The sequence below is a fragment of the Tenrec ecaudatus genome, chromosome 2 (genome assembly GCF_050624435.1).
Source record: "Tenrec ecaudatus isolate mTenEca1 chromosome 2, mTenEca1.hap1, whole genome shotgun sequence".
Classification (NCBI taxonomy): Eukaryota; Metazoa; Chordata; class Mammalia; order Afrosoricida; family Tenrecidae; genus Tenrec; species Tenrec ecaudatus.
The window spans coordinates 211,273,336-211,293,924 of NC_134531.1; the positions used below are offsets into that span (position 1 = coordinate 211,273,336).

The 20,589-nt window shown below is 56.1% G+C and overlaps 1 protein-coding gene across 2 annotated transcripts in view; it reads right to left on the reverse strand.

Annotated features, from left to right (window-relative positions):
- Positions 1 to 20,589, reverse strand: part of ABCG1 (ATP binding cassette subfamily G member 1) — an 80,475-nt gene that overhangs the window by 13,739 nt on the left and 46,147 nt on the right. For both annotated transcript variants that reach the window (XM_075543355.1, XM_075543354.1), the window contains exons 3-7: positions 11,248 to 11,365; positions 9,460 to 9,592; positions 6,613 to 6,663; positions 1,398 to 1,543; positions 44 to 167 (exon numbers count right to left, since the gene is read on the reverse strand). In XM_075543355.1, coding sequence (XP_075399470.1) covers positions 44 to 167; positions 1,398 to 1,543; positions 6,613 to 6,663; positions 9,460 to 9,592; positions 11,248 to 11,365 — 572 coding nt within the window. The remainder of the gene's footprint in view (positions 1 to 43; positions 168 to 1,397; positions 1,544 to 6,612; positions 6,664 to 9,459; positions 9,593 to 11,247; positions 11,366 to 20,589) is intronic.

The window sequence follows — 20,589 nt, forward strand, 5'->3', positions numbered from 1 at the left end:
TTGCTTAGATTTTTCCAGGGTTGGGGGAGGGGGAGTGCCATACCTGGTCAAACAGCTCGAAGAGCTTGGCACTGGGCTGGTGGATGGTACAGATGATGGAGCGCCCTCCCTGGGCCAGCCCTTTCATCAGGGAGACCACCTGGAAGCAGGAGGCGCTGTCCAGGCCGCTGCAAGTCAAGGGCAGGGTAAGAGTCTGCTGTGGGTGGCAGAGCTGAGCCCATTGTCCCAAGAGCCCCCAATAGGGTTGCAGAGCAGAGACCAGGGGCTTCCCTGGTGCCCTGCATCGTCCCACTCTGCTTCACCTGCTGGTGCATTCCCAGAGCTCCCAGCTGGGAGACAGAGCAGCCTGGCTGTCACAGCCCACTGAGGGCTGGAGCAGAGGGGTGCCCATGCAGCGGCAGGCTGGGGCTTTCTGCATGGAAGTTCTAGTGAACACAAACATCCACAGAGTGTAGCTCAAGGGGCTCACTTAGGGCTTTTGATGGGGGTCAGGGGGTCCTCTTATCTCACCCCAGCACCTCCTGCCTCACTCTGGTTCTGTCCCCTCCATTCTGTGTGACAGACGAGGTAACCGAGTGTGGAGCAGGCACCTCCCATACCAGCGGCACTCGGGTTCTGCCCAGAAGAGGCTAGTTTATGGGCTCATTGCAGCCTCTTGTTCTCAAGTATCTTTAAAAGGCTGTCAGTCCCACCCACTGTGGGATGGGCATCGGGTAGGCTTGCACACCAAAGTGAGCAAAACAGACAAGCCCCATGTGCAGAAAGCCAAAGACACCCTCCAACTCCCCCCAAAAATCTAACTGGAATTGGGCAGGGGCAAGGTGGGCATAAACTGGGCAACACGGAGACAAGAGTCAGGTGCAGGTCTGGCTGAGTGTCTGCCCCAGGGGGTCAGAGCCAGGCCCCTGCAGCAGTGTGCTGGCCTCCACCTGGGGGTCGGGAGGACGGCCCTCTTTGGGAGATGGGCTAGTTTCAGGTGGGTACAGAGAGCCCCAGTGAACAAGGCCATGCCAGTGTCTTCCTTCTGGTTTCTTTGAGTCACTCGTATGCTGGGGAGCATGGAGCTGGGCCAGGTGCATCAAGATGTAGAGTCCCAGGATGCGTCCAACCCCAGAGGGAGCCCCTTCTCCAGGGTGCTGAAGGTCTGGCCCTGAGAGCAGCTGCACTATGGGGACGCTTTATCACAGAAGTTCGGCTCCCTCCGCCCACCCCTCCAAGGGCTTGCTGCTATTGAGTCCGTTGGCCCCGCCGTCCTAGGACCCCAGGACACAGGCAGCAAAGGGGAGCAGCACAGTCCAGTGGGACTTGGTGTTAGGGGGCCCTGAGAAATCATCGCATGTGGGGGACTCACAAGCGGGGCACACAGCCCCCTTAGAGGCTCCCAGGGTTGGGCTCACCTTGTGGGCTCGTCAAAGAACATGACAGGTGGGTTGTTGACCAGCTCCAGTGCAATGGCCAGGCGCTTCCTCTGGCCGCCCGAGAGGCTGCCCGTCCGCGTGTTGGCACAGGACAGCAGGCCCAGCGCTGTCAGGATCTCCTTCACCTGGAGGGGCAATGCAGCCAGGGTTTCCATGAGGCCCCTCTGCCCAAACCCAGAAGAGACCGCCCGCCATCCCCTAGCTGGGAACAGCCACATCTCCTCCCATGGATACGCAAGTTGGGCTCCATTTCCAAGGGGGGACACACTCCGTTCCCAAGCCACAGGCACGACTTGGGCAGAGCTGCCCGGAGGCTAAGAAGGCAGTGTGGGAGTCAGCAAACTTCTTCAGATCTAAGCCCAAACCCCCTCCTCCCCACTGCGCTGAGGTGGCTCAATGGACATCTGTTCTGATGGTGGCGAGTGGTCATCCAGTGCATTCCGACTCCTGGAGGTGCCACAGGGTTTCCAAGGTGATGATCTTTTGGAACACGGACTGCCAAGCGCCTGGGTCTGGGTCGAACCAACAACCTTTCAGCTAGTCTTCAAGTCCTCATCGATTTGCCCCACCCAGGGATCCAAAGACTGGTGGGGTGGGGGAGGACAGATTAATTAGCAGATGGGTGATCAGGTTCTGATCAGCATGAGCAGTGGGGGACCTGGCCAGGTCACAGGTCTCTTTGACCACTACATGGCGTAGGAGCAATGTTGCTACTGTCCCCGATATGGGCACGCATCGGCAGAGGTGGCTCAGGGGAAGCATGCACGCATCCCATGTGGGAGACTTCGGTCTGAGTCCCGGCCAGGGCACTCAGCTTGCATGCTGCCATCATGACCAGCTCTCGGGGCAGCTTTGGGCTGAGGGGGGCTAAGAAGAAAGGCCTGGTGATTCACCTCTGAAAATCAGCTCGGAACACCCAGTGGATGGATCCCCTGATGGTGGTATGCGTCTCAGCAGCGTGGTCTGTTCCTGTGCCTGTGTTTCCAGGACAACAGACCAAGGGCAGGAGAACGGCGCCTTGGGAATACACACACAGGTCCACCAGGGCTCTCGGGGAGGGCGGAAGGGAGCTGCTGGGTGCCTGGTCTCAGAGTGGCAGCCAGGCCACGAAGCTGACTTGCCAAGGCGTCTGATGAAAGCAGCCTGCACTTTCTGCGTATCTTTCCTGGATGGCTCCCCTCCCAGGGCAGCAGGCTGGACACTGAGGCAGACCGAAGCAGTGCCCTGTGGGCCAGCCCTCCCTGTGCACTCCGATGATTGATCTAGGGCCGACACTGGAACACAAAGGTCAGCAGACAGCCGGGCAGAGTCCGCAGGCACCTCCTCCTAAGCAGGTCCACAGGAAGGTGGGGCTGGGTCAGCGAGGCCCCTCCCAGCTTCCACGCTGACCTCTGCTGCCAGGGGGCAGCTCACCTTGGGGGCTTGGGCCACAATGCATGCAGCCCTGTTCCTGTTCTTGGCACCACAGCCCTGGGGCGCCGGCCCCAGGTGGCCACAGCGGGTAGGCAGACCCCTGTCCAGCAGCCTCTCCAGGGAGATGAGGTAATCCAGAAGAGGAAGAGCTTGCAAGGAAGAAAATTTCCACTGGGCCTTTGAATTGCATGTGCACGGACAGGACAATACACAGCTCTGGGCCAGAAAGAAGGAGGCCAGAGCCCTAGGGCCTGGAAGCAGGTGGCAGAACGGGTGCCTAGGGTTGGAAGGAGCTGGGTTTGAATCCTGCAGCTGCCTCCTGATGCTCCCCTTCACCCAACTTCACTACATCCTTCTAGAACCTATCGCCTCCAAATGACAGTGACCTGCACAGAACTTCATTGATGCCCTGCTGGAAAAGGCACATCAAGGTCAAGGTGGGGTAGGGGAAGGTCTCCTCTTTCACTGTCCACCTTCTCTCTCTGGTGCTGCCCACTGCTGGATTCCCGGGAGGGTACTCTGCTGGTCCTCGCCAACACCGGCCAAAGGAGCAGGATGCCAGGCTTCCAATAACACCCCTTCTCCTTCCCCATCCTCCTTTGGTCTCCGCAGAGGCACCTGGTTCACGTCCATTGTTAATTGCCTTGGTGTGCAGCTCCTGGCAGCACACACAATGAACATGGCTGGCCGCCCATTGAAAGTTGGAGTTCTAGTTCATTGGGAGTGTCACGAAAGAATAGACTGGTGATCTACTTCTGGAAATTGGCCCACGGAAACCCCTGTGGGTGACAGTGCGCTGACCCTTTGTGCTGAGTTGGTGGCTGACGAGGCGGTGTGGAGAAAAGCAGCAGTGACAAGGCAGCAGTCGTCCAGGTGGCACAAGTTATTAAGGAGAACCCGCTCTTAACTGAAAGGTCACAGTCAAACCAGGTGTACCTTGAGAGACAGACTTGGCAATTCACTTCCGGAAACTCTACGGCTCACAGTTCTACCTGGATGTCCACTGGGGGGTTGTCTTGAGTTAGTGTTGGTGCCGTGGTGACCGGTTTGACCTTTTGGGTTTGGCTCCATGCTTTCTTGTCAATCAGCTTCCCAGGGGGACTGATGAGGGTCTCTAGGCCCCACCCCACTCCCTCAGCCCTTGACAGAGGGTGTTGAGGAGGGGACCACACACGGGGCCACTTCCCTCTCCCCTACTGTGCCTTGCCCTTTCCCCCAGCATTCGCTCAGAGGGTGATGGTCCGATCCTCTTCTGAGCAGCAGCCCGTGAAGCCCCTGGGGCCATCACTGGGATGGCACGTGGGGGGAAGTGTCCCACTCATTGTGCACGGGGTCGCTGGGATGGCTACCAAGACTGGTTTTGCTTTCAAGCTAGTCGGAAAGTTCTAGCAATGGGCTTATTTTTACATTTCCCCTAAACTCTGCACTCCCCAGCTTTTGTAATTGGGGTCTGCTTGGCCCCCTCATATGACCGTCCCCCCGGGAGCTTCAGGATGGCCCCTCCTAGAGACCCAGGTGCTGTGGAAGCCACCTTCAGCCTGTTCAGGAGGCTGCTGTTCCAGGAAACAGAGAGGATGCAGACAATGCATTCCACCACCTCCCAGAACATTCCATTCCCTCATGCTTCCAGGGGATGCAGACAATTTTGGACCCGGGAATATGTAAGGGAAATAAGCCGGGGCATGTTTCATCCTGGAAACAGCTCTGCTGAGGGATTCTCAGAGAGGCGGAGACCCACAATCTCCTGAAAGAAAAGGGGCCCACTGGGCCCTGGGGCTGGAGGTTTTGGGTGCAGGGCTTTCTGGCACCTGGAGATCCTGCAGCTTGCTGTGCTGTTCAACCTGGAGAAGATGACCCCAACGGGGGTGCCAGTTGTGCACCCTCTCAGAGACAGCTTCACCATGGAGCAGTGCTGAGGGCCCTTACCTAGTCCGGGTTTGGGCTTTTACAGACCCCACTGAGAATGGCTCGGGTGCTTCTTTCAGCCCCATCCTTTTGCTCAGGCAGCACAGCACTGCTGCCTCCCGTGGCCCACTGCCACGCCCCTCCCCAGCCTTACCAGACCCGGGCAAGACTCAGAAGTCAGGGCAAAGCTGATGCCGCAGGAGGTCCGAAGAGCCTGGCAGCTGTGCACCTCCGCACAGAACACCTTCCTGTCTACCTGTCTGCAGAGGAGGGCTCCTTGCTGCACCCAGCCCTTTCACAACAGTGGCCTTGCCACTCTGTGTGGGCTTGCGTGTTGCGGGTGAGGCTGGAAGCTGTGCCCCCGGTATAAAAAACCAGCAGGGTCACAGTCCCAGGATGGGCAGGTTTCAGCAGAGCTTCCAGGCTATGAGAGACCAGGAAGAAAGGCCTGGTGGGCTGCTTTCAACAATTTCAAATGGTGCAGTGCTCGGTGATGGCAAACAGGAAGTTTGGCAGTTAGAACTCTCCCCGAGGTGCCGCAGAAGGCAGCCCTGATGATCTGCTTCCAACAGGCTCCCGCCTTGTAAGTTCGAATCTACTCAGAGGCCCCTCAGAAGAAAGGCCTGGCCAGCTACCTCCCTAAAGAATCAGGCTTTCAATGCCTGACAAGCACGACTAGATTCTGCTGTGTGCGGGTTCACTGTGAGCTAGAGCCAGCTCCACAGGGGCTGGCTCCCTACCTAGGGAAGGAACTGCCTTTAAAAAAGCAGTGAAGGGAGTTAAAAAATCCCAGTCATCATGGAAAAGTGTTTATTTTTTTGAAAAAAAAAAAAAGACTGGTTAATAACAAGTACGATGCAGCTTTCTCCTTGTAAATGAGCGCGTGTGGGGCGGGTGGGTGGAAGGTGGCTATTTTAAACCCAGTGACTAAGCACCATCGCCGTTGTTAGCGTCTCATCAACAACAGTTTAATCTCAAGTGTGGCACGTGTGCGCAGAAAGAAACTGAGCGTGGGGGGCAAGCCTGGGGTTGGCTCTGCGGGCCACCTACGTGTTCTGACCACTGGCCTGCCTCCCCGGGACACTCTGGAGTCTGGCTCCTCGCTCTGCTCTGAGAGTCCCCGAGCTGGGACTCTCTGGGCACCAGCTCCCCTGGCCCCACCTGCTAGGCCACTGCCACCCAGGCAGAGATGTCGCCACCTCCCATGCATGCAAAGCTGAGATGGGTCCGGCGAAAGCATATCAACCAACCGAACCCAGAACCCGCTGAGGAAGCCCATGCCCTGGAGTCTGGAGATTCTCTGGAGTCTGGTGCAAATGGCTCACCACACTACTGACTGCAGTGGGCAGCTCAGCTCCACCCAGAGGGGCTCTTGGAAGAAGAGTTTGGGAGTCCATCTCCAAACGATGGCAACCTGGAACCCCGCATACACACGCCCTGCGGAGCGCCGTTCTGTGCTGACGCGTGCCGAGAGTCAGCAGCGACCAGAGAGCAGATGCTTGTTTGTGCACTTGCTGGGGGGGTTGGATGGTTCTGTGGTAAAAGTCTCCCCTTTCACATCACAGACCCAGAACGGATTCTGGGTCCATGCAAGCACCTCATGAGCAGCCAGCACTCACTCCCCCGCCAGGGAAGGGTTTTATAGGGCAGGATGCTTCTTGGGTTTCAGTGGAGCTGCCATACCCGAGACCAGAAAGAAGGGCCTGGCAATCTGCATCTGAAAACCAGCCCCTGTGAAAACCCTCCGGGCCACGGTGGTGTGCCCCATGACCAATCATGAGGACAGCGGGGGACAGAGCAGCTGTTTCCCTTCCCTGTGACGTCACAGCAGCTAGAACCACGCGTGACCATGCGGACCCCAAAGCCTCATACTCACCATCTCTCTTCTGCCTTCATCCTTCTCCTGGAGCTTCAAATGTGCAGACACCTGTGGGGGACAAGGACAGGGGTGTGGAAGGAGAAGGGGTGGCTCCCAGCAAGGCCACCGTGGCTATGGGATGAAAGTCTCTCAGAGGCTTCCCATGGCCATACCCTGAGCTCTGGACCCGAGAGACTTTCTGCATTACCAGGACAATGGAGACAAACCTGGGGTAACTGTTGGCCGCCTGCTTCCATGGCATGGGTGCCATAAAGCACAGCCGTAGGTGAGCACTGGAGGCCTGCAGTCTCAGGAGAGCCCTAGCTGATGCCAGCGCGGGACACTGAAGGTGGGCAGCTCCAGCACCGGGGGACTTGACGACCTGCCACAAGCCAGCTGCTAGGTCACTGGTAGCAGACACCGTCCACAGGGGAATAGTTGAACTGCAGGAATTGGCCGATGGTATACTCCAAGGGCACTTTATTCTTCTTTATCAAGGTCAGGGCTCCACCGGGCCCCTGGCCTGGCATAAGATGACCCTGGAATCGGCTCACCATGCCTGGGTTTTACTCCACCAGAATTGGGGCCTGGGGCAAGGAAAGAGCCTGCGTTTCTTCCAAGCCACAAGGAGGTTAAAACGTGCCCTGCTCACGCTACTGAAGTGGCTGCAAACACTGGTCAAGTGGTCCCGAGAAGCCAAGGGGAGCCCCAGAGTGGTCAGGACGCTGGACTCAGACATGGCCATGCCTATGCCAGCTGGGCAGGGGACATCCACCTGCCACGTGGCAGCAGGCATCACACCCCTGTCTACCCTGGGGTGACAGAGATCACCAGGGACACAAAAACCTGCACCCTGGGGTCTGACGGGCAATGGGCCTTCAGGCAGAGGCAGCTGCCCGGTTCTTCTGTGGGGTGGGGGGGTGACAGTGCCCCATGAGGTCAAGGGCATCCTAGTCTCAGGCTAAGTCTTACATGGGAATGTCAGCAAATGCTCTGAATTGGGGGGCCACTCCGCTTCATGTCGGAGACACATGCACGTAATCCTGGCAGAGGCTGGGGACGAGGTAAGGGCATGGGAGGGGATGAAAACAGAAGCCCCCCAGCCTGTCTGCCAGGGAAAGCAGTGAGTGAGGTGGCAGTCAATGTCACACTTCCCAACAATGAGCCATGTGCTTCATTCGCTGTCAGCTTGCAAGGAAGCCGACTTTGGGGAGCCCCAGAGGAAGCAGCTGCTCAGGAACCCAGCAGGGACATGTCAAGCTTGTACTGACTGGATACCCAGGACAGGGGGCGTGGGGGCAGAAAGCAACTCCCCACATGGCGGATCCACCCAGACTACCTGCACACTTTCCCCCAAGCCGCCCCCTCCCTGTCCCCAGGGCAACTGCGCCCACCTGGCAGATGGATAAACAGTCCATCTGCGCAGCACACATGCCCACCTAGGGAGGCCGAGCCTTGTGGGCAGGTATCGCCTTACTCATGCTTGAGAAAGATGAATGGGCTCGACCCTACAGGGACTTCCCTCCCTGCTCCCCCACAGAGCAGCTTAGGGAGAGCAGATCACATATCTGAAAAACAAGCCTCCTTCCCTGAGCGGAGCTCAAAGCCCCTCGATTGCCCTGCGGCTGAAATGCTGTGCGGCTGCCACTCACTGGCACTGCCAGGCGGGCGCTCGGCCAACCCAAAGGCAGGCATTCACTTAGTCAGTCAAACCAGGCCTACGTGGACCTCCCAACCAAGGACAGGGCAGACCAGGCTGAGCACACCTGGGGGCAAAGCAGAAAATCCAATACCACCCCCACTACCTGTGCCCAAATGAGGCACGATAAGCATCCAAGCAGCCTCCTAACTAAACCCTTAATGGGGCTAGGGGGCGGGGTGGACAGCTTCTGGAGACTTCCACAGCCCACAACTCTGTCGGTGTGGCCCAGGTCAGTGTGTGTTGGACCTTTTATCAATGCACATGGTCCTGGTAACCCAGGGTCACGCTTGGTTAGGCCGCAGTCTGTTCCAAGGATATAGCCAGGCGGCTCCAGAAATGCCTTCTAAAGGGGCCACTTCTGGGACCCCCAAAGGCAGAGCCATTTCCAACCTCTGATGAAAGTCCAGAGGACTTGAGTGAGGACACTACGGGGAAGCTTAGGAACAGTAAAAGGAAGCCGAGACCGAGCCGCGGCAGCGACGGGGACTGACTGAGTGCCGGCTAGGTGCCGGGCTCTGTGTCTGGGCTGACTGCTTTACCCCACTCATTCAAGATCAGAGTCAACTTCACGTGGTCTTGCCGAAGGGGAGACCGAGGATGTGAGTGGGAAAGCAATTGCCTGGAAAGGAAGCCAAGCCGAGCCGTTAAGGCAACACTTTGAAGTCAGAGAGACCTGCCTCTGAGTCCTGGGGTGGCCATCAGCAGCTGCAAGACTTCCAGCTTGTTCCCTGCAGCTCCGCGTCTCCTCTGCTTCCAGCAGGAACACTAGCTCTTGGCTGAGTGCGTGGGGTGGCCACGCCAAGCTCGGTGCAGGCGGGGCCTAGGCCCACCAGGGTTTGGCACGCTCGGTGTGCAATCCCCAACATGGCAGATGGGCCACTCGGTGAATAAGGCCCTTGGAGCCCTGACCAAGGCACCAGGTTCTCAGGAGCGTGGCTCCAGAGTCCCAGAAAGCCTTGAGGATGGCAAGTTTGCCATGCAAGGACTGTCGGGATGTACGGCGACGGAGTTTGTTCTCAGTGAAGCTGCCGAAAGAGCGCACCTCTTTGGAGAGCAGAGCTGTGCTGGGAGGTGGGGCTGCTGACCACATGCAAGCGGCCTGGCAGAACTAGCTGTCAGCTCTGTGAGAAGGGAGCGGCCAGGTGGCTGGTGGGAGCACTCACCATCATGGCCTCTTGGACGGTGAGGTGTGGTAGCAGCATGTCATCCTGCATGATGTAGCAGGACACCTTCCGGAAACAGCGCAGGTCCCGAGGCATGCCATTGATAAGGACTGCCCCTTTCATGCCAGTCTCCCTGCAGGGCAATAAGAGGCGGGTCAGCACCCAGCAGCCAACTCCTGCTCCTCCTTCCTCCCAGCATCTTCCCAGCTCAACCACCTGCCCTCCAGGCACTGAGGGGCCAGAGGGGATGGAGACCTGGGCAGAGAACCCCTGTCATCCAGAGGAAGAAGCCACACAGAGAAAATGCCCAGCAAGGGAAAGGGAAGCCGAGGGCCTGGCCTCCCCTGGGAGGGTCTGTTGATAGCAAGTGGCGGTGGCTGTGTCGCCTGTGGCTACTACACAAACAATTGAGACCATCCATGGCTGCTCCCACACACAGCCTTGAGTGGGCGCAACACCCCCTGGCTCTGCAAGGGCCTCTAAGATTGACATTTGGTCAATGGTACCGACAATGGGAGACTTGCAGGTCAGGAGATGGGGTGAGGATGTAGGAGCCCATTTCTGAGGCACCCCCAACCCCCCGAGTGAGCAACAGCAGCAGCCTGCTTGGCCCTCGGGCTCAGGTGGCTCAGGGAGGAGTGGCCCCGGGCCCTGGTCCTGCTCAGTGGTCCTCACCCCCAGGGGAGGCTGTTCACTCCGACCACCAGGAACACATAAAAGCATCCCATATGGACATATGAAGATGGAAGGGGTGTGGCCTCACCAACCTTTGCCTAGAGACCATTACCTGACTCAAACAGGTGTTTGTTTGTTTTTGTTTTGTTTTGTTGTTGCATGTGTTGCTATTTGTTTTGTTTTATAGATAGGGACCTTGATGGTTATTCACTGGGACTGCTGTCTGAAAGGTCAGCAGTTCGAAACCACCATCAGCTCTGCAGGCGAAAGACACTGGTTTCTACTCCCACAGAGAGTTACATACAGTCTTGGAAACGCACACGGGCAGTTCCACCCAGTCCTCTAGGGTCGCTAAGACTCAGCACTGACGATGGCATAAGTTTGGTTTGGGAGTTTTAAAGGGTCTGTTTTTCAGCATTCACAAAGAATCACACTGGGCAGGACACTGGATGGTGTGGTTTCCATAATACCAAACAACTAACATCATCAGAGCCCAAGAGCTGAGGAAGCCTGGGCCTCCGCCAAGAGGGTCTCCTGAGTGTCTTCAGAAAATGCTGTGCCTTACTCGCCAGCCTCCTTTCAAGTTCACTCGCTTACCAATCCTCTCCCCACCTCCGTCTTCCCACCTTCCTCCTGGGCCTTAAGACCTCAGCACAGGCGGAGCTCCTTCAGGAGGCCATCTCTGTGCGTCCTACCCCGGGGTGGTCTGGGGGCTGGGCTGGCCTCTCCCCTTAGCCCATATCCATTCTCCACCCATGCTGTACCACGCCTCCGCAGACTGTGTCCACACCATAGAGAAGAAGGCCCAGGGCCAGGCAGCACTCTGGTACAACACACAGTGGCTGTGAGTCAGAGCTCACTCCCCAGCAGCCATCCACAACCATGCCTCACTCTCAGTGCTGTTTGCCTCCCTGGGCCGTTTCCATCGCAGATTCCACAGCTTCCCAGAAGCTCACCTCGGACAGGATGGTAAGAAGTCCCCAGCTCTAGACAGCACGCCCTTCCAGATGACCGAGTGCAGCAGCGTCACATCACTGCCCTGCGCCAGCCAACCCCCGGCCAGCACACCTGGGTGAGAGCCTTGCCCCCTCTCTAACCGGCGGGCATGCCTACCTGTATCCAGCCAGAATGTTCATCAGCGTGGACTTCCCAGCCCCGGAGGGACCCATGATCGCCACCAGTTCGCCACTGTTGAATTTTCCGGAAATTCCCTTCAGAAGTGTCTTGTACCCTACAAAAAAGCAGATGGTGTTCAAGTATGTCACCATCGCAGGGCATGTTTTGGCTAACACAGTCCATTTGCCTGCCCCACGGTGCTCAAAGGCAGCCTTCCCTGTGCCCCGTCGTCAAATGCTAAGTTCTAGGCAAGAAAATTAACCTTGCGTGCCTTTCTCTGCTTCCTTGAGTGCAGTTCGTGACGTTAAAGGCCGGTTCTGCCCCTCACTGTCAACAAGGATGGGTTCTGAAAAACTGATGCCTGGAGAAACGTCAGCCACCAGATGTTCCTCAAGCTCCAGGCGCAGGCCCGTGGGGCTACTCCTGCCTCTGCTGGGGCCGTGGGATGCACACTGTCACAGCTGGGCCATTTCAAGCTGACTCAGTCAGAATTAGCAGGCAGGAAGGGACCAAGCGCATCATGACCCACGCAGAGTTATCTCTCTCCACGGAAGCATTCATAGACTGCCTGCTGATCCCAGGGCTCCCACCGTGCAAACAGCAGATCTCAAACGTTCAGGGTGGTGATGCCCCATTTCTGTCTGGGTGCCTGTGCAGCCTTCTGAAAGCTGCAGCGTCGCCATAGCCTGCTGGCCTGGCCAGGATTCAGCAAGGCCATCAAGCGAGTACAGGTTAAAGGCCCCAGATCCCAGCAGCCTCCTTTCCTCTATCTCGTGCTCTCTCTCAACAACATTCCCATGCAAAGACTGGGGAGAGGGTTGGACTGGGAGGGAGCAAGGACTTGGGATTCAGGAGGAAGCTACTCTCACTCAAACACAAACGGATCTTCACCTGGCTTTCAGGTGAGCAAAGTGTGCATGTATATATATTTTAGCATGCTTGCGAACGTGCAATGTCGGAGGACGAGACAGTCGCTAAGCGAGGAGTAGGTACAATTACCCATCCACCTATAACACACAGGATGCTTCAGAGTTTGCAGGACACATTCACATATATTAATGAACGTCCAAGGAATCCTCCATGCCAATGTACAGCGAGGGAATGGCTAGCCCTCAGTTTGTCACACTGTGGTGGCCTGTATGCTGCCCCCAATATTTCAACCGCCAGCAGGATCACTGGTGCTGGGCAGGTTTCAGCGGAGCTTCCATACTAAAAGAGACTAGAAAGAGAGGTCTGGCTATCTATTTCTAAACACCAGCCAACAAAGCCCTGTGGGTCACAGCAGGTTAGTGTCTCAGTGTGGGGAGATGAACCACTCACAACACACAGTGGCCACACTGCACTGGCACATGCCAGCCACTGCAGAGACAGTGCAGGACCAGGCGGTGTTGGGTTCTGTGGTATGTAAGATTGGCACGAGTCAGAGCCAACTCCACGGCCACTGACAACAATGACATGCAGAGAGGTGTGTGGCACCACCAGGCCCTGTGGTCAGGGTGTGGGGCTCTGAAGCCCACGCGCCATCACTGCACAGCTCAGGGCTGCGCCTACACGGTAAGCACACGCGTTACAAGGGTGTCCCCATGAGAGTCTGTCGTTTGAAGCCCCAGCAAACTGCCTTGGGATTTCTGCCAAGTCTCCAAACAAGCGCACTGTCCAAAAGGAAAAGGGACATGGTCCAAGAAAATCCCTGTTCTTTTACTAAAGGAAACAATTGACAGGTGTACCCAGGGATGACACAGAAACACCTGGGTTCATAGAGCAGTCCCTGAACCGTGACCGTGGTTAACATAGTCGGTTGCTGCCCCAAAAGTTGGAAGTTTGAGTTTACCCAAAGGCACTGCAGAAGAAATGCCTGGCCATCCACTTCCCAAAGCGCAGCCACTAAAATCCTGTGGATCTCGGTGCTAGTCTGACACAGGGGGTCGCCATAAGTCAGAGACCCCTGGATGGCAACTGGTTTGGTTCCAATTCTTAATTCAGAAACATCCCTCATTACAATATCAGCCCAGAAGGGCCCTGGGTGAATAAGAATCAAGTGCATGCAATATTTAAGCTCCCAGACATAATGTCCAAAGGGATCTGATGGGACAAGGGGCATCAGAATGCTTTATAAATGCTCTTAGATTTCTCCCTCATTGATGATTGACCATTCCTTGAATTCCCAAGCCTCTCTGTGTGTGTGTGTGTGTGTGTGTGTGTGTGTGTGTGTGTGTGTGTGTGTGAGAGAGAGAGAGAGAGAGAGAGAGAGAGAGAGAGAGAGAGAGACAGAGAGACAGAGAGACAGAGAACGTGAGCATACACGCACGCAGGATGCTGACCCAGGGTCTGGGAAGCTCTCTGCCTGTCATCCTCTCACCTCCCACAGATGGGACACCTGGATATTCCAAGCTGTCAGCAGATGCCTCCTTAATTTGGACCGGGAGTCTCTGAGGCCTTGTTTAACTGCAGCCGGGAGAAGCGGAAGCAAATGGCAGGAAGCCGGAGTCCCTGTGATTCTGACTCATTAAGGAGAAAGACTGTCACCCAAGGGAGGGTGGGGAGAGCAGTCCCTGTGGGCAGAGGGGCCATGGAGAGCAGCAGCTCAGTGTAGACCAGTGGACCAGATTCCCGGGCTCGGAACGTGATACAGACTGAGGTCAGCAAACTGAACACTCACGAGCCAGGGATGACCAGGGCAGAGGAGTGGACTGGAAGCCCTCACGTCCTGCATCCATCAGCAGACAGATGGACAGAAGAGCCCTGGGCATCCGAGACCACTCCCCCGCCCAGCCATGCTCTCCACAGCCAGGCAAGGATCCGTGGGGAGCACCTGTGCTAGGGACTCCGGCCCCCAGATAATCGCTGTGACATCACCAGGGGAGAGTTACTTTGTGGGCACTGCTCATTACAGGCCTCCCGCTGATTCCGGGTTACTCCCGAGCAAGCTCTTCAGTGAGCCCTTTCTTCTCTCTGGAAGTTCAGACATGACCCGGTGCTAACCTCCGTCAGTCAGAGCTGCCAGAAGGCACAGAGAATGGCGGGGTGACCACTGTGGCCCTTTGGACCCCAACAGAGTCATAAGACTCCCAGGGACAACCTCCTAACAGCTCCTTGGAGTTCTGGAAAGTTCTTTCCCTGGGACTCCCAGGGTCCCCTCAGACATGCTCACATACAGGGCAGGGCTCCCCACTTGGACAGAACCCTGTGTAAGCCTTCAGATGCCGGGGTCCATGTGGCACGAGAGAGCAGATCAGGCAGGAGAATGGTCATGGGGCTGGGACTACAGACACCGGGTGCAGGACTTGGAGTGGGTGGGAGCTATGGGGAGCAGAATGGAAGATAAGGTCTTGCTGTATGGAATTTTGGGGTCCATATGTGAACCCCAGTCCTCAAGCGAGGCCCTAGTGAGCAGGTACTTTCCCTGAGAAGGTGGTCTACCTCTTGAGGAGAGGTGGGCGGCCCCAGGAAGACGGGGAATATGGGTGAGGTGCTGTGGGGCATGGGCAGGGTCCCACAATGGAGACTCTACTTGGGGCTGGAGTCTCTCATGTTAGGAACCCGCTTGTATTTTAAAATGCTACACACATATCAGGGACTGAAACCCGTTAAAAGGGTCTTAGGACACAGAAGTCAAGGGAGCCAGGAGCCACGGACTCCCGGAGATCCGTGGACTCACGGAGAGCAAAGTCAGCCACAGGAAGGGTGTGTGCAGTAGGTGTTCTGCAGCCCCAGGTGTGAGGCGAGGGCAGGGAGACCACCAGGGAGCCCTTCCTGTGACAGCCAGGTTCCGTGTGTCTCCATAAGCACACCCGTGTTCACATTGATGGCATGGACGCATCCCTCCCTCTACAGAGCCCCACGTTGTTCCTCTTGTAGAAAAGCAACCAAGACGCTCCCTGCCCTACTTTCCCACCAGTGGGGCTGCTCAGCCTAGCTCCCGGCACACGCGGCACACTGCCTGCTCTCACACACTTGTCCACACTCGTTTACATGCGTGCAGGTGCCCCACTTTCTGTGGTTGGGACAGTGAGCTCCCAGGTAACAAGAAGCTTGGGACCATCTGATTGTCAATGTTGTATCATCATAACAGGCAAACCCAAACCCAGACCACCTCGGACAGACCCAACCCAGACCACCACAGCCAGACCCAACCCAGACCACCTCGGACAGACCCCACCCAGACCACCTCAGACAGACCCAACCCAGACCACCTCAGACAGACCCAACCCAGACCACCTCGGACAGACCCAACCCAGACCACCTCGGACAGACCCAACCCAGACCACCTCGGACAGACCCAACCCAGACCACCTCAGACAGACCCAACCCAGACCACCTCGGACAGACCCAACCCAGACCACCTCGGACAGACCCAACCCAGACCACCTCGGACAGACCCAACCCAGACCACCTCAGACAGACCCAACCCAGACCACCTCAGACAGACCCAACCCAGACCACCTCGGACAGACCCAACCCAGACCACCTCGGACAGACCCAACCCAGACCACCTCAGACAGACCCAACCCAGACCACCTCGGACAGACCCAACCCCAAACCCAGACAGACCTCTCCCCCCCACCCCCCCAGCTAGACTACAGCCTAGAGCTGCCAACCCAGTTTTATTAATCAGGAAGATCATAACAGCTCTAACGTCGGTTAGGCAGGATGTGGTCCATTTCCCTCTGGGAAATAAAAAGGAGGAAGCGAAGAGCTGCCAGAGCCAGCGGACAATCCGCAGACCAGGCTCCAGACAGCAGGCCGGGAGCCCTCCCTTCCTAATAGTGTGCCCACGACCGCCCAGCTTCTGAATCACCATGCCTCCCATGTGGAGAACGGACATTGTCTTGTGGGTGTCGTTGTTGTTAGGTGCCTTCGAGGTGCCAAGCAACCCCATGAAGGAAACACGGCCTGGCCCTGAGCCAGGCGAACAATTGTTATGTTTGAGCCCACTGTTGCAGCCACCGTGCTAATTCATGTGAGGGCATTCCTGTCCGCACAGACCCTCCACTGCACCAAGCACGATGTCCTTCTCCAGGGACTGGTCCTCCTGGTGACAGCGTCCCAAGGACCTAAGATGAAGTCTCTCTATCCTTGCTTCTAAGGAGCCTTCTGGCCTTACTTCTTCCAAGACAGATGTAGGCATTCTTCTGATAGTCCATGGTATACTTAATATTCTTCACCAACACCAACATGCAAAGGCAGCGATTTTCTTCGGTCTTCCTTCTTCATGATCCAGCTCCTTCATGCATGAGGCCATTGAAAACCCCATGGCTCGGGCAGGGTGCATCTTATCCTCAAAGTGATGTCTCTGCTGTTCGGCACTTTAAAGAGATCTTGTGTGACAGATTTCCCCATTGCAATGCATTGTCTGGTGTCTGGGAGCTGCTCCCACAAGGGTGGATTGTGGATCCAAGGAAAATGAAATCCATCTTCAGTGATCACAATGTGGTCTGTTGGTCCAGTGGTGAGGATTTTTCTTTTCTTTATGTTGAAATGCAATCTATCCTATAGGCTGTAGTCTTTGATCTTCCTCGGTAAGTACTTCAAACCCTGCTCAATCCCAGCTGTTCCATTTGCATATCGCAGGTGGTTCACGAGCCTTCCTCCAATCCTGATGCTGCGCTCTTCTCATATAAGCCAGCTTCTCAGAAAATCTGCTCAGCGTTCAGGTGGAGTAAGTACGGTGAGAGGCTGCAATCTTTGACACACACATTTCCTGATCTTAAACTCTGCAATATGCCTTGTTCTGTTCACACAACTGCCTCTTGATCCGTGTATAAATTCCGCACGAGCACAATGACGAGTTGTGGAATTCCCCTTCTTTCTTCTCAAGGTCATTCACAGTTTGTTTTGACCCACACCACCGAATGCCTTTGCAGAGAATACCATCTCTCTGGTATTCTCTGCTTTCAGCCAAGATCCCTCCGATGCCGGCAGCGCTACCCCACCTTCCACGTCCTCTTCTGCATCTGGCTTGAAGTTCTGGCAGGTCTCTGCTGATGTAGTGTTGCAACCATGACTGAATTACCTTCTGTAGAAAGTTTACTTGCGCACGACAGTAATAAAATGATTTGATAATTCCCACATTTCGTGGGATAAACTTTCTTTGGAGTGGGCATAAATATGCTGGCCAGGTAGCTGCCTTCCAAATTTCGGGGCATACAGAGGTGGTTAAAACACGCTTGGGGAGGTAAAGAGGGGGAGGTTAGCACTGGGGACAAATGAATTTAGAGCGATGCCATTGTCCCTTCCAGGGCACACAGGGCCAGCAAGAAATGCTGGGTAGCCCCTGGAGGCACCGCTGCCCAGTGCACCTAAGTTTAAACATGGGACAGACTGACTTCTGTGCCTGAATGCCTCACTGGGTCTGAGTGTAACGGTGTGCACCCACCCCCAGTGTGTGGCTCAGGAAGCACCAGCAAACACATAGACCACGGCCACCAAGGTGTACGAGCCGTATGGTACTTGTCAGTCACTGCTTTTCAAAGCCACTTTTACTGAAGGGCAGGCTGCACAGGATGCAGCTGACTTTCTCCAAGGGAACAAAGCCAGGAACCTGTGTCCAGGTGGAGACACGACTGCGCCAGTCCTGCAAGCCACTCTGAGCCAATCACTTCCCTTCAGCAGGTGACTGCTTGGAATCTTAGGTAAAACTCCAGACATGATGGTTCATTGACAAAAGAATAAATTTTGTCCAAAGGGTAGTATATATATTGCTCTCCTTTAGAAATCAAGACAACACTCTTTTGCTACTGGGAGAATCAAGGGGCCCACATTTGATGCAAAAAAATGCTCCCCAATAGCCAGTAATCAGTCTCCTGCAGGCCTGTCTTCGTGCTGTGACCTCTGCCCCAAGAATGGATGAGAGCCCCTCCCTCCCTCCGCCTCCACTCCACAGTCCCTGGGATGAGATCGTTCTAGACCAGCAGATGAGAAGTCCGGATCCAGGAGAATGGCATGCACCGATTGCTCACATTCCCTAATTGATGGTGCCTCTCCCCGTGTGCCAGCATGCACCGCTGTGGCGGCTCCCGTTGCTGCGAGGCTGGAGGCCATGCCACCACAGAGCAGCAGCAGCATCCAGGTGGGCAGCCTCCAGCAGGGCCTCCAGGCTAAAACAGACTAAGGTCTGGTAATTTGCTTCTGCAAGCTCTCTGGCTCCCAAGAGAACAGTGTATGACAGAGTGCTGGGAGATGGGTCCAAATGAAGGCAAGCAGAACATACCATGGCCACCACAATGAGCAACGCTGGCCCAGGGCTTGGCGATGTCGCATTCTCTGGTCCGGGGCTGATGCGATTGAGGCTACCAGGAAGGACAGAAACCAGCAGCTAGTGGTGTCTCACCATGGGAAGCATTGTCCTCGGCCTTACAGGGGTGCTGGGGACTCCCAGTGTGACTTCAGTCTTGAGGGACAGGAGGCAGTTGTTCTCATTGTGTAAATAGGTTTCCCTGAAAGGGGAAAGCGAGCCCCTGGGGCAGAGACCAAGGATGGCAGGGTGGGGGCCACAGGAACCACCATGCTGGCAGAGGCTCCCTGCTGGCTGCAGCAAGGGACGTGTGGGACTCTTCTCTGGGTGTTGCAGACGAGAAGTGAGGGCCCAGGGAGGGGACTGACTTGTCAAGGGCCACGTGGCTGGTCAATAGAGCCGTCAGGATTCCAACACTTCCTCTGGGGCCACGTGTGCCTGTTACAGCCTGTCCCCACTTCCCTTCCTTTGCTCGTTCTTCCTACGAGTGGGCAGGTCCCCCATGAATCGCCCCCATCCCGCAATTCAGCTGTGTGTGCTTCCATGAAATGGTTAGGAATTTGTTATGGTTTGGATTGTATCCACCGCCTCCCTCCACCACCACGCCAAAGAAGGCACACTCAAATCTTAAGCCCCAGGACAGTGGCTGCGCTACTGTTTGAAGACAAGGTCTCTGAAGTAGGGTGTGCCCTAATCCCATCTGAGAGCTGCCCTTACAGAGGAGGAGGAGTGGAGGCACTGAGACACACACAGGGTAACAGCAGCCGCATGAAGATGCAACCAGGAACCCCGAACCCCAAACCCTGGCAGCCACCAGCCAGGTGGACGAGCAGCTGTCTCAGAACAGCTGTGCAGCTGCCCTTGATGAACGGACAGCAGGTCAGGGCCTGGCGCTGGAGTCTCTGTCCTGTTTGCCTGCAGGAAGGACTAAGACTCTGAAAACCCAGTTGGCAATTTACTCACTCGGGTTTCCCTGGACAGGGTGGGGTTTTGGAAGGGGCTGGTGTTTCCCAAGCAATCGCAAGTTTGTTAAATCACTGGTTTGGGCTCCCAGAGGCCCCAACAAAACCGTGTTGCCTGTTGGTGCTGCGCTGGGGGCCTGACAAGGTGAAGAGGGTCCCTTCCCCAAAACACAGGTCAAAGGCAATGCTGGTGGCTTGGTGCTCTGACCCCCCGGGGCTTCTAAGGTCCATCAACATCACTGCTGGTCAGCAAGCCACCCTGGACTTACAGAGTTCTGAAGGCAGGCGGTGGGGCCACCTTCGCAGTGTTGGAGCCATCGAGAGCTCCAGGAGGGGATGACAAAAGTATCCCCCTTCTCAGCAGAATGGCAGAGGCGCGGCTTACTGCAAATGAGACCCCAGTGGGCAAGAGAAGCTGGTGTCTGCAGTGGAGAGAGGGGGCAGAGGAACTTCCCCTACGAGGCTGCTCCCGGGACTGTGTTCCCCTCCTACCCACCTTGTGGCCACCCTGTACCTACCTAACTCGCTGGCCGAGGGGCTCCAACACTGAGCTCTCATCTTCCTCACAGGAGACACCCCCTCTCACACGGAGACCACACGGCACAGAGGAGGCAACTTCTCCTGGGCCTCTCCCATCATGCTATCCCTATGTGATGGGCCTCTCCCATCACAATCACGCTATCCCTATGTGATGGGCCTCTCATCACACTATCGCTATGTGATGGGTTTTCCAGGGACAAAAATCAAAACACAGCCTGCCTGCCCATCGGCCCACACGAGGAAATCTGAATTTACCTGAGCAAATTGCCTCTGGATTATAGACTGAAGTGCCCACTGCAGAGAGAGGGGCAAGTCCTAATCCTGTACCTATGAGGAGGACCCTGCTAGGAAAAGGAGGTTTCTGCCGTTGCTTTAGTGAGGTCATACTGAAGTAGGGTGGGCCCTAAGCCCTTCTGAAAATCACAAACCAATCATTGCAGCCCAGCTCACAGTTGCCCAATGGCACAAAACTGAACTGCCCCCAAAGAGTTTCCAAGGCTATAATCTTTATCTGAAAGAACTTGGTGGCAGTGAGTTTGACTTTGAGGGTTGTTTTTTTTTAAATCTATATTGACAAAGCTTCTTCCTGAAGAGCAGCAGCTG